Source organism: Xiphophorus maculatus, chromosome 4, assembly GCF_002775205.1.
Source record: "Xiphophorus maculatus strain JP 163 A chromosome 4, X_maculatus-5.0-male, whole genome shotgun sequence".
Taxonomy (NCBI): Eukaryota; Metazoa; Chordata; class Actinopteri; order Cyprinodontiformes; family Poeciliidae; genus Xiphophorus; species Xiphophorus maculatus.
The window spans coordinates 34522305-34548142 of record NC_036446.1 but is presented as its reverse complement, the minus strand read 5'-3'; the positions used below and the strand labels follow the sequence as shown (position 1 = coordinate 34548142).

General features: G+C 40.5%; 1 protein-coding gene across 2 annotated transcripts in view; it reads left to right on the top strand.

Annotated features, from left to right (window-relative positions):
• vps35 (VPS35, retromer complex component) overlaps window positions 1-25838 on the top strand; it is a 48675-nt gene that overhangs the window by 14588 nt on the left and 8249 nt on the right. For both annotated transcript variants that reach the window (XM_023332635.1, XM_023332634.1), the window contains 6 exons: window positions 8658-8877; window positions 10601-10684; window positions 19137-19246; window positions 20019-20115; window positions 24786-24934; window positions 25031-25238. In XM_023332635.1, the coding sequence (XP_023188403.1) occupies window positions 8658-8877; window positions 10601-10684; window positions 19137-19246; window positions 20019-20115; window positions 24786-24934; window positions 25031-25238 (868 nt within the window). The remainder of the gene's footprint in view (window positions 1-8657; window positions 8878-10600; window positions 10685-19136; window positions 19247-20018; window positions 20116-24785; window positions 24935-25030; window positions 25239-25838) is intronic.

Below are 25838 nucleotides of genomic sequence, written 5' to 3'. Positions count from 1 at the left end.
TAGTCTGCACAGTTATGGTTATAAAAAAGTTTCATCACTTTGTAATTAAGAAAACTACAGATTAGATATTTGAAAGACTTTTAGCCATTAATTGGCAAATAATTGCACAGCAAATCTATCTGAAAGATGGTTAATACTCCTCTTTGCCCAGTAATTTGAGCAATGTGAAAATTTAAATAATTAGGAGTTGACTATTTATGCTAACATAGTCCTCTTGATAAAGCCAGGTTTCCGTGAAACAAAATAAGTGAATTTGTTTATTACTAAGCGTTTTTACTAAGCGTTACTAAGTAACGCGTTACTGACATCGGACCACTTTTGTCGGTAACGAGTAATCTAATGCATTGCTATTTCAAATCCAGTAGACAGGCTACAATTACTTATTGAAATTACTTTGCGTTACCTTGCGTTACTATTTTCTTTTGTAAATTTAATTTTATCTTCTTTATGCGTCTTGGGGAGTGACTGATTTGCAACAGCATCAGCAGCGACACAAACATAAACAATGGAGGGAAGAAGGAGATGCGCATTTTATTGCTGGAAAAACAGGAACTATTTTTAGTTTCTGTCGCCAAGTCTGATTATAATAAGCAGCTTTGGGCTTGTTTTTTTCTAAAGTTGCTTGCAGATTTTATGAGTGGAGGGTTGTGATTTTTGGGCTTGGAAGTAAGCAGACATAAACCCCACACAACCAGGTAGGTTTAGTCAGGCCTTCCAGGTCCATCATTTCCCGGATGACCCGTCCCGCTGTGTCTTTAATATCAAGGTAATATAAATACCTGTGAATGACGTCGAGCTTCGCGTTGCGCTCCAGAAAACTGCAAACATTGAGACTAATATGAACAGCGCAATAAACGTGAAAACAGCCACGAATTAACTAGTCTGTAAAGCTGTGCAACTAAACGCCATTATAATGATTAATATTAAGATAAATGTCACAAATTTGTGCAGCGGGACATCTGAGCTGTGGAGCTGCAGGAGGAGATCTGTGCGCTGTGCTCTGACACCAAACGCAGGGCCGTAACACAGAACCTGGACGCTGGAGGGCAGGGGGTCTGAAATCCTATTTATAGTTTTCCAGACAATACTGGAACACACAAAAACACACACAAATTACTAAAGTTTTTTTTGTACTGTTGTAACCATTAAACAATCTCCCCTTCAGTTCAACCTTATAAATGGAGACACATTATTGATGTTACCATTATAAAATAATTTGCAATTAAGTATTGGCAAAGCTCATACTTTGTCAATACTGTGAATCGCTCCGCCATTCACAGGTGGCGGGGCGTTGTTGTTAGTAGCTGCTGAAAGTAACTAAAAAAGTTACTTTGATTGTAACTTAGTTACTTTCCAAATCAAGTAAACCCTGGATGAACCGAGACGTTCGTCTCCTGTTGAAGGCCCGCAACATCGCCTTCAGGTCAGGGGATGCACAGACTTACAGTGCAGCCAGGGCTGAGCTGAAGAAGGAAATCAAGAAGGCCAAACACCACTACAAAAGGAAGGTGGAGGATAATTTTTCTAATGCCAACCCCCGACGTATGTGGCAAGGCCTCCAGATTCTCACAGACTACAAGAACCCCAATACCACCCCTGCTTCTACTGATGTCTCCTTCCTCAACGAACTTAACAACTTCTATGCTCGTTTTGAGAGAGGGAATACCACAACTGCAACCAAAGCAGCTACCACCCCAGGCCAACAGCCGCTGACTTTCCTCCCCACTGACGTAGGAGCGGCTCTGAGCAGGATTAAATCCCACAAGGCTGCGGGTCCTGATGGCATACCTGGACGTGTCCTCAGAACGTGCTCTGGGGAGCTGGCAGGAGTGCTGACGGACATCTTCAACCTGTCCCTGGCCCGCGCTGTAGTACCGACCTGCTTCAAGTCTATCTCCATCGTCCCAATCCCCAAGAATCCCAACCCAACCAGACTCAATGACTACCGTCCGGTAGATAGATAGATAGATAGATAGATAGATAGATAGCATTTATTGTCATTGAACAGAATTCAACGAAATTTCCATTGCAGCTCCCGTGCAAAAGGTCAAATATATACAGTATAAATAAGCAAACACACAATAATAATAATAACAATATATACAACTAAATTAACTAAAGGCACTCAACCACACCAAAGAAGTAGCAGCAGGTCCAATTATGGCAAAGTACAGATAATGTGACAGTGCAAAGTGCAGAACAATATGGCCGTGTGGGGGTGGGGGATATGTATGTGTGACTGCGAGGTTATGATATGTGTGGGAGGGGGGGACGGCAGGGAGTAATGGCTCTGACGGCTGTGGGGAAGAAACTGTTTCTCAGTCTATTTGTTGTAGTCCGTATATTCCTGTACTGCTTGCCTGATGGCAGCGGCACAAACAGTCTGTGGCCCGGGTGGCTGGAATCCATGGCTATGGATCCAGCTCTCTTCTTGACCCGGTCTGTGTAAATGGAGTCCAGGTCTGGGAGGGGGCATCCCACAATGCCTTGTGCTGTTCTCACCACCCGTGTCAGTTGTTTCCTCTCCAATGCTGTGCAGCTACCATACCACACAGTCATGTTGAGGCAGAGGATGCTCTCGATCATCGCCCTGTAAAAGTTCACGAGCAGCCGTGAGGAAAGTCCAGCCCGTCTCAGTTTCCTGAGGAAGAAGAGCCTTTGTTGTGCTTTCTTCACCAGGTGGGAGGTGTTTGTGTTCCAGGAGAGGTCAGAAGTGATGTGGAGGCCCAGGAACTTGATGTTGTCCACACGTTCCACCACTTCTCCATCTATGAAAAGGGGAGTGTGATCCGTCCTCCTGGACCTTCTGTAATCCACAATGACCTCCTTGGTCTTCCCTGTGTTCAGCACCAAGTTGTTGGCTGAACACCACTGAGTGAGCTGCAGAATCTCCTCTCTGTAGTGGGTCTCGTTGTTGTCTGAAATGAGACCCACTACTGTTGTGTCGTCCGCGTACTTCACGACTGTGTTGGTGGGGTGGATGGCCACGCAGTCGTGTGTAAACAGGGTGAAGAGAGCTGGGCTGAGCACACAGCCCTGCGGCGTGCCTGTGTTGAGGACCAGTGGGGACGATGTTGAGCCACTTATTCTCACCACCTGAGGCCTGTTGGTGAGGAAGTCTCTGATCCAGTGGCACAGTGAAGCTGGCAGCCCCACCTCGAGTAGCTTCAGCACCAGCTTGTCTGGGATGACGGTATTAAATGCTGAGCTGAAGTCTACAAATAGCATCCTGACGTAGGTGTTGGGATGCTGCAGATGGGTCAGGGCTGTGTGCAGAGTGATGGAGACAGCATCCTCTGTTGACCGGTTCGCTCTGTAGGCGAACTGAAGGCTGTCCAGGTTTGCGGGGATGAAGTCTCTGATGTACCTCAGAAGAATCCTCTCAAAGCACTTCATGATCACCGGGGTCAGAGCGACGGGCCGGTAATCGTTCAGGCTGGTGATGGACCTCTTCTTCGGTACAGGGATGATGGTGGAAGACTTGAGGCACTCAGGAACCATGGCGAGCTGCAGGGACAGATTGAAAATGTCCAGAAACACTCCTGCCAGCTGGTCGGCGCAGGTTTTCAGCGTCTGGCCTGACACCTTGTCCGGTCCTGGAGCTTTGTGGGTGTTGATCCTCCTCAGGGTGGACGTCACCTGATGCTTCTGCAGGACGAGAGGCTGGTGCTGCTCTTCCAGTTGGGGTAGATGTACGGCTTCTCTGCTGCCCGCCCTGTCAAAGCGGGCAAAGAAACTGTTTAAGGTGTCAGGCAGGGTGGGGTCGCGGCTGGTCAGCTGAGTGCTGTGTTTGTAGTCCGTCATGGTTCTAATGCCTCTCCACATGCTTCGGGGGTTGTTGTTGATGAAATGTTCCTCAATCTGCTGTTTGTACTGGAGCTTGGCCTGCTTAATACCTTTTTTCAGTTCCGACCGGGCCCTGCTATAAGCCAACCTGTCTCCAGACCTGTAGGCAGCATCCCGGGCTTTCAGCAGGGCCCGTACTGTGCTGTCCAGCCATGGTTTCTGGTTTGGAAACACTTTTATGGTCTTAACATGGAGGACAGCGTCGGTGCAGAACTGAACATAGGACAGAACGGACGATGAGTATTCCTCCAAGTCTGCGCCGTCCCTGAACACACTCCAGTCTGTATGCTCAAAGCAGTCCTGAAGTGCAGAGGAGGCCTCCTCAGTCCAGACCTGAACTATTCTGGTGGTCGGCTTAGTTCTGCAGGCCAGAGGCTTGTAGACAGGAATCAGCTCCACTGAGATGTGGTCAGACATGCCCAGATGTGGAGCTGCTACAGCCTTGTAGGCTCCGGGGATATTGCAGTATACCTGGTCCAAAATGTTATTGTCTCTGGTGGGAAAGTTTATGGATTTGTGGAATTTGGGAAACACAGCCTTCAGTTCCACGTGATTGAAGTCCCCCGCCACAATCACGGCCGCCTCCGGGTTGGAGTTCATCTGCACGCTGATCAGGCAGTACAGCTCCTCTAATGCTAGCTTAGCATTAGCCCTCGGTGGTATGTAGACGGCCACGATCACAATGGACGAGAGTTCTCTCACCAACTTGAAGGGTCTGCATTTCACCGCCAGATATTCCAAGTCAGGAGAGCAGAATGTGCCGACAGAGTGTGTGGCTGTACACCAGGCATTGTGTACATACAATGCCAAACCTCCGCCTCTGCCCTTACCCGAAGCTGCAGTCCGATCCGCCCGGAACAGAGCGCGCCCCGTTATCTCCACCGCTGCGTCCGGGATGTTGTCCTCCAGCCAGGTCTCTGTGACAACAGTCACACAGCTGTCCATCCGGCGAGAAGTAATCCGGAGTCGCATCTCGTCGATTTTGTTGACGAGGGACCTGGCATTGGTGAGGAAGAGGCTGGGGAGGGCCGGTTTATGAGGGCTAGCTTGTAGCCTAGCACGCACGCCGGCTCTCTTACCCCTCTTTTGTTTGCGCTGCCTCCTCCGTCGCCTTGGCAGCAGGGGGGGAATGATCATAGTCCCAGGTGTTCGTAGCAGCTCTGGAGGAATAAAGTCCAGCTTGGTGGGTGTGTGAAGTCCAAACTGTGTTCCTATGTCCCACAGTTCTAATCTGCTGTAAGTTGTAACGGCTTCCAGTAGTGTGTTGAGCGAAGATATCAATAAAAACAGGCTAAAAAAAACGAAAACACGGGAGCTCCGAGCCGCAGCGTCTACACGCGCCGCCATCATTACCAAGTGCTTGGAGCGGTTGGTCCTAGCACACCTCAGATCCTGTCTCCCCCCCACACTAGACCCCACCAATTTGCATACAGGCAGAACAGGAGCACAGAGGATGCAGTCTCTATAGCGCTGCACTCTGTCCTTTCTCACCTGGACAGTAAGAACACTTACGCCAGACTGCTGTTCTTAGATTTTAGTTCAGCATTCAACACTGTCATCCCATCACAACTCATTACCAAACTCACAGACCTCGGCATCAGTCCACTTATATGTAACTGGTTGCTCGACTTCCTGACCAGTCGACCTCAACATGTCCGGCTGGACAACCACTTCTCATCCACCATCATCATAAACACCGGAGTGCCACAAGGCTGTGTGATGAGTCCCTTCCTCTCCTCCCTCTTCACCTATGACTGCAGAACTGTCCATGGCTCTAACGCCATCATCAAGTTCGCAGACGACACCACGGTGATCGGCCTCATCAGAGATAATGACGAGGCCGCTTACAGGGAGGAGGTAGACCGTCTGGCTGAGTGGTGCGACAAAAACAACCTGCAGCTGAACACCGAGAAGACCAAGGAGCTTATCGTGGACTTCAGGAGGAACGCTGACCTACATCCACCCATCCACATTAAGGGGACAGTGGTGGAGCGTGTGGACACCTTTAAGTTCCTGGGAGTCCACATCTCCAAGGACCTGACTTGGATGACCAGCTGCTCCAAACTCATTAAGAAGGCGCATCAGCGCCTCTTCTTCATGAGGACCCTGAGGAAGAACCACCTGTCCTCAGAGATCCTCACGAACTTCTACCGCTGCACCATTGAGAGCATCCTCACCAACTGTATTACAGCTTGATATGGGAACTGCTCTGTCTCCGACCGGCAGGCGCTGCAGAGGGTGGTGAAAACTGCCCAGTATATCGCCGGGGCACCGCTCCCTGCCATCAAGGACATCTACAGGAAGCGTTGTTTGAAAAGGGCCAGGAAATTCACAAAGGACTCCACTCACCCAGCACACACACTCTTTTCCCTCCTGCCCTCTGGAAGGCGTTACAGAAGCCTACGGACCAGAACCACCAGGCACCGGAACAGCTTCTTTCCCACAGCTGTCACGCTTTTGAACGCCTCCTGTCATAAAACATAAACTATAAGGACTGTACTCCCCTATCCTCTCATACAACAATAACACATGGACTATTCTCACACACACACACATCACGGACTGTTTTCTTCACACACACATACAACCTGTAAATTTTGTCTGCCATTATTTATCTATAATCCATTCCCTAACATTCTTGTATATTCTGTATAATTTGTATAATCTGTGCATATAGCTCCCATATTTATATTTATACACAATATCTATATCTTTTGCTATAACCCCTTATAGTCCATACATACATAGTCTTGTACATCTGTAAATAAATATTTATATCTCGTAGAGCACTTCTGGATAGATGCAAACTACATCTCGTTGCTTGTACTTGTGACAGTGCAATGACAATAAAGTTGAATTCTATTCTATTCTAATCAGTCATCTAACTAAGTTACTTTTTCAAGAAGTAATCAGTAATTCGATTAGTTACTTTTTCAAAGTAACTATGCCATCTCTAATTACAACTCAAGTAAATAAAGTGAGAAATCTTGTGTTTATTAAAGGGAGAATTATGTAACTTAGACGTTTTTTAAGCTTTATATCATGCTATGGGTAGTCCCTCATCAAAAACATACCTGGAGTGCTGCTTTGATTCTTTCATGCATGTTTGAAGAATCCCTAAATCTCCATTGCAGCCATTTGGTTGTGCCTAAACGCTTGCTCAAGCAAGCGTTTAAGCACATATCCACCGAGCCCCTTCTTGGAGTTGCAAGCTCCAGCTGAGCTTCTGCCTCACAGAGAACCTCTGCCCTGTGGGGACGGCGTCTCCACACAGCTCCTCCAGACTTGTGGCAGCACCAATTAGCAAACACCTGGTGGAACTACTCAGTACAGTGCCTGTAGGAACGATGTCAACATTCCTATGTTCACTGTTGTGATGACGTGCGGAAGGTGGAGTGTTAGAAAGAGTAGGAGACGCTTAAAGAGACAGGCTCAATTTCAAGGCGTCAAATTACAAAGTCAAATTTCGTTTAGGTCATATTTGACATCTTTGACATACACTGCCTGGCCAAAAAAAAAGTCGCCACCAAAAAATGGTCACAATCTCTAATATTTTGTTGGACCGCCTTTAGCTTTGATTACAGCCCGCATTCGCTGTGGCATTGTTTCAATAAGCTTCTGCAGTGTCACAAGATTTATTTCCATCCAGTGTTGCATTAATCTTTCACCAAGATCTTATATGGGGTTAAGGTCTGGACTCTGTGGTGGCCAATCCATGTGTGAAAAAGATGTCTCATGCTCCCTGAACCACTCTTTCACAATGTGAGCCCGATGAATCCTGGCATTGTCATCTTGGAATATGCCCGTTCCATTTGGGAAGACAAAATCCATTGATGGAATAACCTGGTCATTCAGTATATTCAGGTAGTCAGCTGACCTCATTCTTTGGGCACACAATGCTGCTGAACCTAGACCTGACCAACTGCAGCAACCCCAGATCATAGCACTGCCCCCACAGGCTTGTACAGTAGGCACTAGGATACATCACTTCACCTGCCTCTCTTCTTACCCTGATGCGCCTATCACTCTGGAACAGGGTAAATCTGGACTCATCAGACCACATGACCCTCTTCCATTCCTCCAGAGTCCAATCTTTATGCTCCCTAGCAAACTGAAGCCTTTTTTTCTGGTTAGCCTTACGGATTAGAGGTTTTCTTACGGCTACACAGCTGTTCAATCCCAACCCCTTGAGTTCCCTTTGCATTGTGCGTGTGGAAATGCTTTTGCGTTCACAATTAAACATACTCCTGAGTTCTGCTGTTGTTTTTCTTCGATTTGATTTGACCAAACGTTTAAGTAATCGCCGATCACGATCATTCAGGATTTTTTTCCGACCACATTTCTTCCTGGAAGACGATGGTTCCCCACCATCCTTCCAGTTTTTAATGATGCGTTGGACAGTTCTTAACCCAATTCTAGTAGTTTCTGCAATCTCCTTAGATGTTTTCTCTGCTTGATGCATGCCAATGATTTGACCCTTCTAAAACAGACTGATGTCTTTTCCACGACCACAGGATGTGTCTTTTGCCATGGTTGTTTAAGAAATGAGGAGTTACTCATTGCATCAGCTGGGGTTAAATAACTTGTTGCCAGCTGAAAGATAATTGCCTATGCAGTACTTATCCAATAGGAGGCTTGTACCTATTTGCTTAGTTAAATCCAGGTGGCGACTTTTTTTTTGGCCATGCAGTGTATTTTGACATCTCACTGTTGGAATATTTACCATTACCATTTTTCAGCTCTCACTCAAATTTTTTGGTTGGGTAAAAGAGGAATAAAAGTGTTGAGTCATATTTATTTTTGTTTCTCAGGGGCTCAGAGGAGATGACTGGAGATATTAATGACTCCATAGACTTTGTCCTTCTGAACTTTGCTGAAATGAACAAATTGTGGGTTCGAATGCAGCATCAAGGTCACAGCAGAGACCGAGAGAAGAGAGAAAAAGAACGACAGGAACTTAGGATTCTGGTGGGCACCAATCTAGTTCGCCTCAGTCAACTAGAGGGTGTGAATGTGGACAAGTACAAACAGGTAAGTGTGTCTTTTTCTCCCAGAATATCCAAGCTTTATCATTTATAACTCTAGAGTGCAGGGCGAGAACATTGAATTTCTGTTGTTAAGCTGATCTGTTTTCTGTCAATTTAATTTTTATGTGAATAATTTTTGAGTTTGGTAGCAAAATACTGAAATAGACAAATTATTACTAAATAGACAAAATGAGTTTAAATATTCCAGATAGTACAACTAATTATAATGTATTAAAAGTAGTTTTTGAGTAAGACTGAAAATTTGAGACCCAAACGATGTTCAGAGACCCAGACAAAGTAAGGTTCTCTAGCAATTTTTGGATCAAGCAGTTCTCTTGGGGGCAGAGTTACTGTAACAACCATCTCTGTCAGTTATTATCAGTGATGTTAGCAACGCGTTACTGACATCGGACCACTTAGATTACAGTAACGAGTAATCTAACGCGTTGCTATTTCATATCCAGTAGTCAGACTACAGTTACTTATCAAAATCATTTTGCATTACTGTGCGTTACTATTTTCTTTTGGAATTTTATTTTATTTCCGTTACGCATCTTGTCGAGTGATTGCCGTTTTTATGCGACAGAAATGTAAACAAGGAGGGAAGAGGGAGAAAAACAGGAACTACTTTGAGTTTCTGTCGCCAAGTCTGATTATTATAAGCGGCTGTGGGCTTTTTTTTTAATTTTAAAGTCGCTAGCAAATTTAATGAGTCTCGGGTTGCGCTTTTTGGGCTCGTTTTTGAACGTGAAGTTGCTCATTTGGGCTTGGAAATAAGCAGACATAAGCCCCAGAATGTGTCTGACCTCTAATGTGACATGGAATATCGGTCCCTCCTCTCCCGTCCTTTGGTTATTATATTCCCTTTTGTGTTAATGAAATGATGTACAGTATAAGTAGTAATGTAAGATTGTAATTTTAGTTGCAAATGCTTGCACTGGAAATTATATGTAAATAACTAATAAAAATTTCTTTAAAAAAAAATTGATACCTGTTAGTTACCTGAAGCTACTAGGTCTCTCTTAGCTTCAGTTGTTTTAAAATTCCTGTTTATATCAAATCTGACGTAAGAGAAATTTGTTGTAATTTAAAGCTACAATATGCTTGGCCAAGTCGGAAAAACAGTATTTCCATTAAGTTTGACAATATTCAGATATCCGAGCTTTTCTTCTTCCCTGGACACAGAATTACAATTACAATTGTCAGATATCCCAGCCTTGAACGTATCATCTCGCTTGAAAATCTCATGCAATAAGAAATCCTTAAAAGTCGAAAGTACAGGCAAGCTGATCCATGCCCTTGTGTTGACCGATCCGTCCTCAGCTGGTAATTTGTGCACACGCTTTTGGCAATTTCTATGCATAGTGTATTGTTACTTGTGCAGTTTGAAACACGTAAATTATACAAATGTGTCTGTTAAGGTACATATTTATGTTGTACACATTTGTGAATTATGTTGTATGCTTAGAAATTTTATTTTACACATGTGGATCTTATTGTGCGCTTTGAATCTTTCTGAGATTGATTTAGCTCCATCTGATACAGTTCAGCTGTTAATTACAATAAATACGATACATGCTTTACAGTATTTATTGTGCTGATTGCACATTATCCCTCTGAGGAACAAATTAAAGACTGTTCTTTTCTATTCTGTACTGGGATATTCATGTACCCTTTATGCCTAGTGAGCATTGCAATAGAATTATTGTCTTTCCTATTATCCACAGATTGTCCTTCCTGGAGTCCTGGAGCAAGTTGTGAACTGTAGAGACTCATTGGCTCAGGAATACCTAATGGAGTGCATTATTCAGGTATATGGTGCAGAATTTCTTTCTTTCTGAGATTCTGCTTTTACCATTAATAAAGGTCTTAGAAACATCTTGCATGATGGTAAGTATGAATAATATGGTGTTTACAAACAGAGAACGTATTTTGGGAACATTTGTTCAAATTCTTAGCCCAAGGAAACAAGATTTACAGTGAATGCTAGGCCTACACAATTACAGTTTGAGCTAATTGGTATTTTGCATGGCATGCTATCTTTTACTGCTGTAAGCATGGTTGATTGATATGTCTATATGTGGTAGAACGAATGAATAACAGGAGCCTTCTGCTGAAAGGCTTTTGACTATTTTTTTCAGTGTGAATTACAGCAAAACGCCCTTCTCAAACATGTACACAGTGCATGCATAAATTAAAATACTTTCGTAGCACTCAATAAAAAATGGATTGATTGTGTTGCTGATTTTGACTGTTTGGTCCCCATTTAGGTTTATTGGAACAGTAGCTGTTTAAATATATTCTCATGGTAAAGATGTCAAGCATGAATGAAAGTTGTGTCAGGTCTAAATACCTATTAGAGACAATTAAACAAATACAGGAAAGACAAGAGAGTTAGATTCTTTTATACTCGCGAGGAGAGCAGACAGAGAGATGTTTCCAGTTACAAATCTCCACCTACTCTGGAAACACATCTCCCGCTCCCTCTATTTTATTGATCTTTAGGAACCTGCCACAAGGGGCGCTGCAACCCTATGGGGTGGGGTCAAAGCATTCATCACATGGTTGCAGCGCTAAATAACATTCACTTCTAGACACATGTTATCTATACTCTAAATCTTTCTTGCTCCAGGCCCGGTGTGAAACCAGACACATTGCATAGCTTCAAAGCAACGGCTTTGTATCACAAAGAAGCACAGAGCAGAGTTTATTGTCAGGCCTGTTAAACTCTGCTGGGAGCAATTAATACCTCTGTCTTGTAGGAAGTCCTGCAGGGCAACAGCTGCTGAGAGTAGCTGTCACCCCTATTTCCCAGGGCAGTCTCAGGATAGAATCAAAGTTATTTAACACACAGAAACATTATCTAAATGTAACTACAAGGCTACATGATACAACAAATATTTGATAATTACTAATAATGCAATTTATCCAACAGTTCCCTCCTGTTTATCGAATATTTGTTCCATGCCCCTTATCCCTCTAAAAACAGTCACTTCAAATGATTTTCAAACTGGAAGTTCATGTTTTGGAAAGCAAACATTTTTACACTCAGGGGTTATACCCAGTCCAAAAATTAGGATCTGGATACCTGTCAGAAGAAGAGTCATCATCAGAGTAGGCTTTGTCAACACCAGATTTTTTCTCTAATAAAGGATACATCTGTGCCATCTGGTCCTCCATGGGTGAAATCGCTGTGGTAATGAGACGGTTAAACAAAGAACGCAGGCACAGAACAAAACAACATCCACACAAAGTCAAAATTGCAGCAAAAACTGCAATTGATACTAAGACAGAGGACACAAGGTTTCTATACTTCCCAAAAGCATCCATCCATGCATCCCACATGGAAGTATCCACTCCAGAGTGTTCCCTCATTTTGCCATTAAGGGTGCGGAGCCCTGTAATGGCCTTCGTTAAGCTTCCATCAGCTGCTGTATTGTTTGGTAAAAATGTGCAACATTTTTCTCCAAAAATCATGCACACCCCTCCTTTCTCAGCCAGCAGCATGTCAAGAGCTATGCGGTTCTGAAAAGCCATCAGTGAAGTAGCAGCCAGCTGTTCATACACTGTCTCGAAACCAGCCTGTGTCCAGTTTCCCAGTTTTTGTACATTGTAATGGATGTAATTTATTCCGTCTACGTTTTTGTTAATCGTGCACCACCAACAAATTGTAGATTCAACCCCACCCTGATCAACTAATTTATATTCATCAGGCACTCCACGAGGGACTCCGATGGCATCGATGTATGTCGGATCAGTATCTGTATTTTCCATGTCACTTCACGTTTCTGTAAGTGTTGCCTCTTCTGAAACAAAACACTAGACAAAGAAAGTATTAGATCTTCAGCAGATGTAGGACAGACATATACAGGCAATAACAGAGAAAACTAATGCACAAAACCCTGTTACCACCAGCTTCAAAAAACATGTTTCCAAAGTAATGTTTTGCCAAAATGTTAAACATATGCAGATCTTTCTCTTAAACCAATCTTATAAAATAGAACTAAACAAACAAAACAATAAACAAAAAGCTTAAAATTTGTTGCAGTTGTACAGTTTACATTTATCATCAAAACAATGAATATCAAAGTGAATTAGACAGTCCAATTTAAATTACTTTTATAGTACAAACTGGATCTTACTAGTTATTTGTCTAAAACATTCAACATGCTTTCCTTAAACAAAAATTCAAAAGAGTTAGACCTGGAGAAATTATAATGTCAATGTATAATTTAACAAATCTAGGCATTTTCAGAATATACCAATTTTACCTAGGTCTTTTGCTTGTCGTTGAATTTAAAGTTCTATTCAGAACCATTTTAAATGGATGTAAATCAAAACAAAAATCAAGTTTAGAAAAATCATTATAATCCCACCTGAGTACTTTTACTGATTAGTGATAACTTTAATCAATAACAGATTCTTCAAAACATTTCTTTAAACATTTTTGCTCCATTAAATTAATGCTCTGAAAATGTCTAACACAATAATATTTTTAATTTCTATAATTGTTTTCCTAAGTTAATTTACCAAAATATGCTTCATTAATCGCTATAAATTTGTTATCTATTGTTTCAAAATCCTTTAGCCCATTGCAGAACATGTTTCAATGGAGAACGACTCAAATCCATTCAAAAGAAACATATATTTCACCAGACCATATCTTTCCTTTCACTTTTTATGTGTAACACGGATCAAACATGTTCTTCAAAAATAAAAAATATTATTCAAGTAATATAAAAGATAACCCTATAACATTCTCCCCCCTGTTGATGCATTATCTGCTAACGCATCACATTTCCACTACTTTTAAATAACGATGTTGAGAAAACAGGTTTATGATGTTCCCTGGGAAATTCTACCAAATTCAATGCTGCCTTTTTCCCAAAAGGTAAAACCCGTCAAAACAAACAAAACAATTAATGTTAGCATGCTTTATCTTCAAGATTACTATTTTCCCAAAACACTTTACATTACAGTTTTAAAGCTCCTTATCTCATCGTATTCTTATAATTGTCAAATAATTCATTTTATAAACTCCTCAAAAATTTTCACTAGTGTTTGACAAGGCGTGTTTACCAATTAAGACTCTGTGAAGGTTTTTTGCATTAACCAGCCAGAGAGACATTGAAGAAAATTCAAAAATATAGTTTACAAAGAAAATCCAAAGATGATAAATTGGGCCCAGACTAAAATCAACATAACAAATACAATTCAGTTGTTAACAAAACAAACTCAAACACAAACTGACTTAACAAGACATGAGGGGAACTTAGATAATGGCTGATCAGACCATTAACACACACTAAGGGGCAATTAAACACACAAAACCCTAACAAATACTGGTCAGTATATCACTAAATCTACAAATGAAAGAAATTAAAATAAAAACCAAATTTCCCCTCCCCTTTTTGAACGGGTCAAGAGGAAACTGGTAACTCAAAAGAAAGAAATGAATTCGTTATATTTAACAAAATATAGAAGAACTGACACTTAAAGTGAACTAAATGAATACACAGCAAATAGCTAAACAAAAAGTCAGACCAACGAAAACAAAACTCAAAAATAAAAAATCCAAACTACTCACTAATCGATATATAAAGTAATATTAAAGGAAAACAGCAAATCAGTGTTTGGATGCAAAAAACTTATATTTAACATTTTCCACATTATTCCTTGCTCACTAAGTATTTACTTGCTTAAACTATTTACACTAAAGAGAAAATGTTTCACTAAATCTAAGCACAATCCTGCCTTATGTAATTAAATCCTTATATTTTAGATTTATTATCTTTACCATTAACCCATAAGGTATTTCAAACTTAATATTATCCTTTAACAACAAATTTGTACAGTGTAGCAAACTTTTTCTATATTCAATCAATTTCTTAGTCAACAAGTGAATTACTTCTATTTTATTCTGTCCTGTAGATGTAATAATATTTTATCTATCCTAAAGTTTTGGTCAGTTTAAAAAGACCGATTGTGAAACTATCTAGAATCGGTTGCATACTGCAGTTTGTTGTTATCTGAGCAATGCCTCTTACAGTTAGAGCCTGTTTCTCTATATAATTTATGCATTCTAGGCGTTCCCCTTGTTGGCCAACTGGAAACTCCCCCTGATCTACGCAAAGATCAAAGGGCCATCTGCCTTCTACCGAAACAAAAGAGCGGATAGCTGGCCCTGACCCCCCGTGGCTCCCACGGTCATTCTGAGTACAGAACGACCTGAGATAAGACCTCACAGATACCTGAGAAATCTAAAGTCTCTGTCTCCCAAGGAAAATGCAAATTTTATGGCTTCGCCTGTGGCCTAGCCTCACAGTGGGGGTCCCATTGAGAGATCTCCCATAATCTGCATTTGGTTCCTGCGTCTCTGAATGCTTACCCCTCTGGTTTAGTTTTAAATGCTTAACACAAACCTATTCAAAATAAGAGTGTTCCATATACCTTTTAAAATTAACTGTATTAAGCATCAAAAATAATCACATTTCCTCATTTCATTTGCAGCCCTCTCTTCTTTCTGTAGGCATTTTAATGAAGTGACCTTTTGTAATACATTAAAAGTTCTTAAAAAAAAATAAATCCATAAATAGAATCTTTTAATAGGTCTGCACGAGTTACTGGTTTTCCTGTAGAAGTTATCATACCCCTATTTTGCCAGTACTGTGCAAACGTGTGTACTGTTGCAAACGCATATTGACTATCGGTGTAATCGTCACTGCTTTATCTTTCATTAGTTTACAAGCGGTGGTTAGCGCTATCAATGCTGCAGCCTGAGCCGAGTAGTGTGAGGGAAGTTTTTTAGCTTTTAACACTATTTTTTCAGTCACTACTGTATAACCGGTTTGAGTTTCCCCTTGTACATTTTTCTTTGAGGAACCATCAACAAAAAGTATTTCACCGTGATCTAATGGTAGATCTTTTAAATCATTTCTACTCTTTGCATTTTGTTCTGCCTGACAATCATGCTTTGTACCATCATCTGGGAGAGGTAACAAAGTTGCAGGATTTTAAAATCGTGCATCTTTCAATAGTCAGACGAGGTTGCGATAATAATGTGCTCATACAAGAGAGATGCCTCGCAGGCGATAAAAAATCATATTTTTTTGTAATAATAGTGCTGAAACTGCATGTGGTACTTTTAATGTTAACGGATGAAACAGTACAATAGGAGCACTAACTTCTACTGCCATAGAAGCAGCAATCACTGCTCTCACACAGGGAGGCTGGGTACACGCCACACTATCAAGTTTGGAAGAAAAATATGCTATTGGTCTCATTTTATCACCATGTTGCTGAACTAGCACCGAGGTCATATACTGACCTTTGCAATCCACCATCTGGAAAAAATGTTTTTTATAGTCTGGTAAGGCGAGCGCAGCACTTGACACTAGGGCCTGCTTTATTTCACTTAGTGCTGTCTCTGCTGCCTCTGTCCATTCCAAAGAGGAAGACATTTTTAAAATTTTTTTCCATATATTAGTTTGCTTAAAGGAACCACTATTACTGCAGAATTAGGCACCCAGTCTCGACAATAGTTAGTTAACCCTAGAAAAGACATCATCTGTGTTTTGGGGGTTTTTTTTTGTTTTTTTTTTTTATTTTTTTTTTTAGTTTATTTAAAACAGAGTTACATGCGGGGAGGTCCACGTTCTATATACCAGAATCGTGGACGCTGCTCCATCTTCCCCTACATTTGGATTTGCTAACTGTATCATAGGATAAAGATCAGTCGTGTGTGGCTGACTATTTGCCTCTTCTGAAGGGCAACATGGGGGAGGGAGAAAAGCCCAGTGGGAGCTGCAATTCCCTGCACCAAAGTTTCTCCCCAGTTCTTAGACCACTTAAAGTTTGCTTTTCGTATTACTTGTTTCTCCCCTTCTGTTTTGTTATTTTGGTATTTGGTAACTTCAGCTACTTCCCCTCCCCCTCCTGCTGCTCGACTGCCTGTTAACCGCTATGTGCCCATCAGTGGTTGGAATCAAAACTAATCCTAGCTACATAAGGCCATCCCTGCATAAAAAGTGTTATTTCTGGTCTTACACTGTCCATAGATAATAAATCCTGTAGATTTAAGTTGGACTTCTTCACTCTCTAAACTTTCTGATTCTAGTCATGCTGACTGATCTATGTATTTTTTCTGGGCAATGTCTGGCTATGTGTCCTTCCTTCCCACAACACCAACATCCTAAATAATTTTGTTTGAAATTATTTTGTCTGTAATTATTTTGTCTGTAGTTCCCTCTTCCCATTCTCCCTCTCTGTCCTCTGGGGTTCTGACCTCTACCCCTAAATCTTCCTCTTCCTCTCCTGTCGTGATATAATATTTGCTCCTCATCTGGGAAAAAGGCTCCTGAAACCTTTGTCTGTTCTTTTGAGACCTTTTCTACGTGTATAGCGTGGTTAATGCATCCATCTAAAATCCCAGTTTTCAATCCTACGTAATGTTGATGTATTCTCAGGCTGTATTCATCAAACGATTCTTCCTCCTCTTCTCTTTTTTGTGCTAATTCCAACCAAAATTTTACATCCTCATACCCTTCATTGCGCATTTTCTTTGGGTTTGACTTTGTTTTTTGCTTTATTTCATCCTGCAGTACTGTTAGTTTCTGTGAGTTTAGACGGCCGTCAAAGTTATAGTTTGTTATCCATTTATCTAAATGTTTTATTTTATGCGGATCCTGATTTTCAACATATTTCCAGTCATTTGATTTTAAACTGGCTGTCGGCTTAATTTTACTTAGACTCTTCCCCATTTTTTTTGTTTTTTTTTTACAATTTAGCCCAGTTTGTCCGACTCATAGGGAATCCTATAAACTGGAGATCTTTTCAGTAGGCCAGCAATTAAAAATACCTGTAGTGGTAACCCCCGCTTCAACTCTTTCGAGTGGGGGGTTCTTACCTCTGCATCCAAGACAGGTTTGCTGGTTACAACCCTACTGTTTTTATATGAGATAAAACACCAAGTGGTATTTATATCTCCAATCACACTCACAATCACACGTTTTGTTGCTGCGGAATTTAAGCTCCTGCTCAGCCGGACTCCGCCATCCGTTCCAATTACAATTTTAATGCCTGATTTAAATATTTTTATTATTGATTAAAGTTTATTATTATATATCGAATTGAGGAAATTTTATTATTTTAATTTTTTATCGGCTAATTGATTAAATTTTATTATTTGTATTTTTTATCTTCCAATTTATTAAATTTTACTGCAGGTTAATACTAGGCTCCGTGCGCCTTTTCCACGAAATTTTTACGTAAGGACTTCGGACGCCCTTCACGGATTCAGTTTTATTTTTACCTGTTAGAGTCTAGAATGTCCAGGGTTTTCTTATTCGCGCAATGACCCGCAGTCATTCGCCACACTTTTAAACAAGAATCTACTCACCCTCTCCTGTCTTCCCCTCAGAGCCGTCAACCGTAAGATCCCAGCAGGCAGGCAGAGCGCCAGCCCTTGAACAGGTTCTGATAAGCTTCCACTAGGAAACTTGCCGTGCGCACGGTCTTTACCGGGGTCCACCATGCCCGCTGGAATCCTTCCGGTATTTTGGCATCCGGCTCGAAGGACCAAATAATGTCAGGTCTAAATACCTATTAGAGACAATTAAACAAATACAGGAAAGACAAGAGAGTTAGATTCTTTTATACTCGCGAGGAGAGCAGACAGAGAGATGTTTCCAGTTACAAATCTCCACCTACTCTGGAAACACATCTCCCGCTCCCTCTATTTTATTGATCTTTAGGAACCTGCCACAAGGGGCGCTGCAACCCTATGGGGTGGGGTCAAAGCATTCATCACATGGTTGCAGCGCTAAATAACATTCACTTCTAGACACATGTTATCTATACTCTAAATCTTTCTTGCTCCAGGCCCGGTGTGAAACCAGACACATTGCATAGCTTCAAAGCAACGGCTTTGTATCACAAAGAAGCACAGAGCAGAGTTTATTGTCAGGCCTGTAAAACTCTGCTGGGAGCAATTAATACCTCTGTCTTGTAGGAAGTCCTGCAGGGCAACAGCTGCTGAGAGTAGCTGTCACCCCTATTTCCCAGGGCAGTCTCAGGATAGAATCAAAGTTATTTAACACACAGAAACATTATCTAAATGTAACTACAAGGCTACATGATACAACAAATATTTGATAATTACTAATAATGCAATTTATCCAACAAGTTGTGTAACTGATTTTGTTAGCTCTGTCAATCAACAGTCTGCTCTTCCTCAATGTGTCTCCAACTCTCTGGTTCTGCTAGGTTTTTCCCGATGAGTTCCATCTTCAGACCCTGAACCCTTTTCTGCGTTCCTGTGCTGAGTTGCATCAACATGTCAACGTTAAGAACATCATCATTGCACTTATTGACAGGTACACTTTCACTTAACTCGACATGGGAGAGCCAGAGGTTTTGCACTTTCTTCACCATAGATGAAAACATTTTGTAGTTTTTGTATTTCTATGCCTTCCACAGTAACAAATGATCTTTTAATGGCTGTATACTGAAATCATGACAACTGTCCATAGTTAGCTTGCAAGTAATTGCAGACATCTAAGCATACCTTCTCTTCATGTTTTCTGTGTTATTCATACTCTTATTCGCATTGGAGTGGACATATACTGGCCATAAAATTAGAATAACATGAAAAGTTCTGGAAACCACCGTAGAAATATTTACAGTAACAGTGTGGAGTGGTGACTGAGCTAAAAAGCCACAGTCAGGATGGATCTTTTATTTGCAGCATCTCTGGAAGAAAACAGTCTCCTCCTTCTCATTTTCCACAGTACATGACTTTAAGTCAGTAAGCATTTCACCTGCAGTTACAAAACCCAGATAGTGGAAATGAACTAATTGAGGTCATTTCTGCATCAAAAATGGCAACCAACTTCTGACCTATCACACAACATTTTGTGTACTGATCTCTGTCAAAATAGTTTGACCTGATGTTGAGAAGTGGAGGTGGATTCCTCTCTTTGAGCAAAATGATGCAATTTTTATCACACATTTGTCACTGAGAACACTTTCAATAAAGTATGTAGGAACTTTTACTTCAATTGCTAAACATCTTTTTACAGTCACACACAGAACAATCTAAAGTAGATTTTACATGCTATATATAATATGTGCTGTTTCCTCTTTCAGACTTGCTCTATTCGCTCATAGAGAAGATGGTCCAGGCATTCCACCTGAAATCAAATTGTTTGACATTTTCTCTCAACAAGTGGCCACTGTTATTCAAGTAAGATACCTATATTCATACACACACAACTGCAAAAATATATGTATCTTGTGCATGACTAGAGAAAACAAGCTGAGTTTTAACAGTACACTGTTAGACCTTTTATTGTAATTTTACAGTAACTTACTGGCAACACTGTTGCCAGCAAGTTACTGTAATTACCATTCTACAGTACCCTTACTGGCAACAGTGTTGCCAGTAAGTTACTGTAATTACTATTCTACAGTACTCTTACTGGCAACACTGTTGCCAGTAAGTTACTGTAATTACCATTCTACAGTACCTTTACTGTTATATTTCACAGTTAATTTTTACTGAGTGTGCTTTACAGTTATAACTGCATTACTGTAAATGTAGTTTCTAGTATAATACAGTAATTGTATTTTATAGTAAAGCTGGTCTACTGTAAACTTGTTTCACAACATAATGTCAGAGTTTTACTGTAAATTAAAGTTTACATTTCTTTAAGATAAGAATATTTTACCATAAACCAAAAAATTTCATAAAAGAAATTTTAGTCCAAGTACTGTGAATAACAGGTATTTATTTTCAGCAGATTTGTAGAAATAAAATCCATTTACATATTCGCAATGTCATAAAAAACAATGTCACAATACAATATAATGTGCTGTAAAACAACAAAACCATAGAACACATTTCCTACATCAGAAGAACTTTTATTCCATTCGTCAAACAAAATCAGTGGGATCCATCTTGTGGAAGCTGAACTGTAAAGAATAAGACAGACAATGTGGGAGGTCATGAGATGGTCAGGAAGTTATCTACATTTTCATATCGACAGGAAGTTGACAAATTAAGCTGAAGTGACAATGTTCACATGCATAAAATCTTTGTCATAAAGCAGCATTAAGTTGATAATTTGTTTAAAAAAAATCAATTGGACTGAAGTGATAATAGAAGCTGCATAAAGAATGAGCAGGACTGGCTTCACTTCAGGTTTTTGGATTGTTTATGGCAAAAGCAGTCAGTCAGTCTTCAGTAATTCAAAAGATTGCGTACTACAAATGTCCCCAAGGGGACGATAAAGTACAACAATCTTTTTAGTCACTTTGTTGGTGCTGACGGATTACTGCAAAGGTGTGTCTAATAAACTGAAAACTGCATAGTATAAAAATACACCACACTTAAACGACTACACACTTATACATTTCTGTGATTTATTAAGAGATGCAGCGACATCCACTTTTTACCACGGACACAGAAAAGATGCAGGCTACTCTAAAGGGCTATTGTGTAGGAATCACATGGCATTTATAAATAATCATTAAAATCATATTAAAAAGGCTAAAGTAAAGTCAGAGCATGCAAGATAGGAGGAAAAGACAACAAAATAATAAACATTTACATTTGGTAAAATACTTACCTAGTTGGAAGTCCTCCATTCAAATTCAGCAAGTCGTTGGAGGAAGGTGGTGATCTGGGAGTTGACACAGACTACTTTCCTCTTGACAAGACTTCCCGTCTTGCGGCTTGTATCGACTTTGGCTGTGCATTTGGTACCAACATCTGGATTGATCCTCACAAAGAATCTTTTAACAGAAATAAAATATATTAATTGTATTTTTTAATGAAGACGTACAATACAGCAATCAGCTATGGTTCTTCATCATCAGTCAAACTGTCATTAAATTTAATTCATAAATGGCTTGGTGTAGAGTACTTGCCATTGTATCATCTCCAGCGTGGTGGATGCTGACTCCTGATACTCCAGATTGAAGACAGAATATGACCCAAAAAAGACAGCAAGGACGCTGGCAAAGTCATGTAGTTGCTCAGGCTCGAAAAATACCTTCTCCTCCATACTGACCATCCACCGGGTTGCAGACATCAAGCTATTTCCTAAAATAGACAAACCCTTGTCAGGCTAACGCTAGTGAGTAAAAGTACAGACTACCATAACAATTACATACATTGCTACGAAAAAATTATAGCGATGGAAAATATTCCTCTTACCAAGCATGATTACCCTTGGTGTAGTGGGTAAGGTCATTTCCATTTCAACAGACATCTTGGTGGAAGATACCTTTAAAACAAAAAAGGAATACTCTCTTAAATATGAATTACTGGTAGTAATTTATATTTAAAGGGCCAGTTCACCCAGATTACAACAGGTTTTTGAGAACCTCATCCCGGAGACTAGACTAGATTTTACCCCTACATCCTGCTACCACTCTGAAACAGCGGATGTGAATGACAGTTTGTGGGGCTAAATGCATTTTTTAAAGCATTACATTCCACAAGTGTTCAGTCTGACTTCTGCAATGGCGGTGACTCCTGTGCATGTGGGACCTGAATGCAGAAAATGTTCTGAAGGAAGCAGGACATTGCTCTATTCCACATGCAAACCGATAATTAGCTGTGTGTTGATGTTTCTTCACATGACTACAAAATTCTGTAAATTCTGAAGTACAAATGCTGCAGAATTTACACCTGTACATAGTTGCACCTGTTAGTACCGACTTAACTTTAAATTTACAGGAGCATGGTTTAAACATGTGAACAGTCCTTATGTGTAACCAGGGTTGGAAATTAACTTTTTTTTCCACCTGCCACTGTGGCTGAACCAACTCAAAAAATAACAGAAACTACTTTAATGTTTTTCACCTTTGTCCTCATTTACAGACTCTTATACACTATGTTGGAGATGTAATGGTACTTTAGCAGGCTAACCAGCTGTAGCAAGCTCAAAGTTATAGATTAGGTTAGCTGCTCCTCTACATTTCCAGACTATTTTGTGGCTTCAAATATGTTTGAAGAGCTGTCTTTTTACCTGTTGTCTTGTCTTTTGAAGAGATGAAGCTATGTTAGCAGTCAGCAGGACAGAACTGCACAGCCACTTGGAGGGAAAAAGCTTGGGAGTTAAAAAAAAAGTCATCTGAAGAAAAGAAAAAAAAAGAACAATGTTAGAAATTCATCCTTGCTGACCTACGTAGCTAATCTGCACTTTTAACATTTGCAAGATCATGGTTTAAACAAATGAACAGTCATTACATGTAAAATAAAGAAAAGGGGGGGGGATCAATTATCAGTTAAGGTTATATTGTTCGACAAAGGATGTAACAACAATGCTAACAGACACTCAGCACTGAGCTCATCTCAACCCAAAGCCGCCCGAGGAAGATTAAGCGGCAAAAGTCAAGCTAAAACCTTCAACGGTAAAATTAGCACCTTAGCTAACGTTAATTCCGAACCAGCTCAAAAAATAACACCATCATATTTTCCTTTCTTTCACCTCATTTACAGACACGTAACTTATAACGTTGCAATATGCCAGTTATATAAAACACCAGAGTTAGTAACGTAAAGGTAACGTTATGTTACCAGGCTAACCAGAACAAACGAGCTCATGCTATAATGCTAAGTTATAGCATTGTAGCATGATGCTATAAGTTACGTTAACTCCATCTAAAATGTACATTTCCAGACTAGGTTTTGGCTTCAAACAGTTTTCTAAGAAGTGGTTTTTTACCTGTCTTGAAGAGCTGAAGCAGTGTGAGCCCACAGCACGGAGACAGAGCTGCACTTGCACTTGGAGAGAAAAAGCTTCGGAGTTTAAAACAAACGTCATCAGAAAACAGTTGGAAGCGAAGCCACGCTTGATGACGTAGCTAGATAAACTGCATATTAATGTTAGCTAGGATGTGAGAAAAACAAAAGTACATGCTCTCTTTCTGCCTTAAAAATATGTTAACCACTAAAGGAGTAAAAATACAGAAACAGGGAACCACGATGAAGCAGCTATGATGACCGTTGGAAATCAAATATAATTCTTACTGTATATTATAAGTACAGTACCACTACTGTAATGTGTAAACAGTAAATTACTGCAAATTCAAAACATACAGTAAGTTACTGTAATTCTATGTACTTTACCCATAATGCAATGCAAACTACAGTAACTACTTGTAAAGATGTCTTATGGTATGGTGACCAAACGTCCGTATTTCCCGGGACATGTCCGTATTTCACGTCCTGTCCCGGGCGTCCCGGGTTTTTTTTAGAAAGTGAGGAAATGTCCTGTTTTTTAAATTACCTTCATTGGACCATTATATTTACAGGCACTAGGGCACTTCGCACGGCCCTGCGTGTGACGTAATCCCTGAGCCGCGTCAGTGCGGGCAGCCCTGTTCTTAATCAGAAGATAGATAGCGTGGCTGTCAGTACGCCAACAACATACGAAAGCGCAAATATATGTTTACCTACTATTTACAAAAGAGTTTCCCCGCTTTCAGACCCCCCCCGCCCCCCTCGCTACAACGTGTCCTGGTTTTCCCAACTGAAAATATGGTCACCCTATTTATGGTAGTTTTACTGGGCATTTTGTGGTATTTAACTGTAATAAATACGGCAAAGGCTAACAGTGTATGATGACCGTTGGGAATCAAATATAATTCTTACTGTATATTATAAGTACAGTACCACTACTGTAATGTGTAAACAGTAAATTACTGCAAATTCAAAACATACAGTAAGTTACTGTAATACTATGTACTATACCCATAATGCAATGCAAATTACAGTAACTACTTGTAAAGATGTCTTATGGTAGTTTTACTGGGCATTTTGTGGTATTTAACTGTAGAAAATACAGCAAAGGATAACAGTGTATGGTACACATTTAACATACTGCAGAATTATGTCTTCTTCAGTCACGCCAGGACATGCCATCAGAGGACATAGTGTCTTTACAAGTCTCTCTCATCAATTTGGCTATGAAGTGCTACCCTGACCGTGTTGACTATGTGGACAAAGTTCTGGAAAGCACGGTAGAAATATTTAACAAGCTCAACTTGGAACAGTAAGTTTTGCAAATTCAGAAAAGCATAAGTCTGAACTGATGTATGTGCAGTGGCAGTTTTTAGTTTGCTTATTTTGACCCTCTTTTATTCTGTAGCATAGCAACCAGTAGTGCTGTGTCCAAAGAACTTACCCGTCTTTTGAAGATCCCAGTGGATACCTACAACAATGTGCTGATGGTGCTGCAACTCAAGCACTTCCCACCTCTCTTTGAATACTTTGACTTTGAGTCCCGCAAGACCATGAGTTGTTACGTACTGAGCAACACACTGGAGTCCAACACCATTATTGTTTCACAGGAACAGGTTTGTACAAATACTTCAGTTTCTGCAGTCTTATCTTTTTCCTAAACTCACAATAAAAGCTTTCTTGTAGCAATATTTCATCCATTGATGTGTGTGATAACTATAAATTTTATTCATAAATACTCCTGTAATTCTTCTTATAGGAAGCTAATCAAAATCAGAATCAAGATCAGCTTTATTGACCAAGTTTGTTCACAGAAAGGATGACACTGATTTCTGTTCCACTTAGCTCTCAATGTACAGACATTTTAAGTATAAACATATATTTTTTTTCTGGGAAGAAAAAAATGAGAAGAGCAGAAAAAAATGAAAAGAGCTCTCATTGCTCATAAAAAATGACAGCGTGTCCAGCAGATCTGTTCATCAAAGTGAAACTTTGGGGGGAAAATGTTGACTTTCTTCCAATTGTTTTTCTCAAATAGCACTATGTAGTACAGACAGAAGTCTGAACAGTCTGTGTCCTGTTTGTGTGGGGACTGCAGAGATTTATCTACCCTTTTCTTGACCCCTAGACCTGCACAACTCCTGGTTGTAGGGAGGGCTAGCCCTGATCCACTCTGCAGTCTAATCCTGTCCTTTTTTGTGGCTGAGCCAACCCAC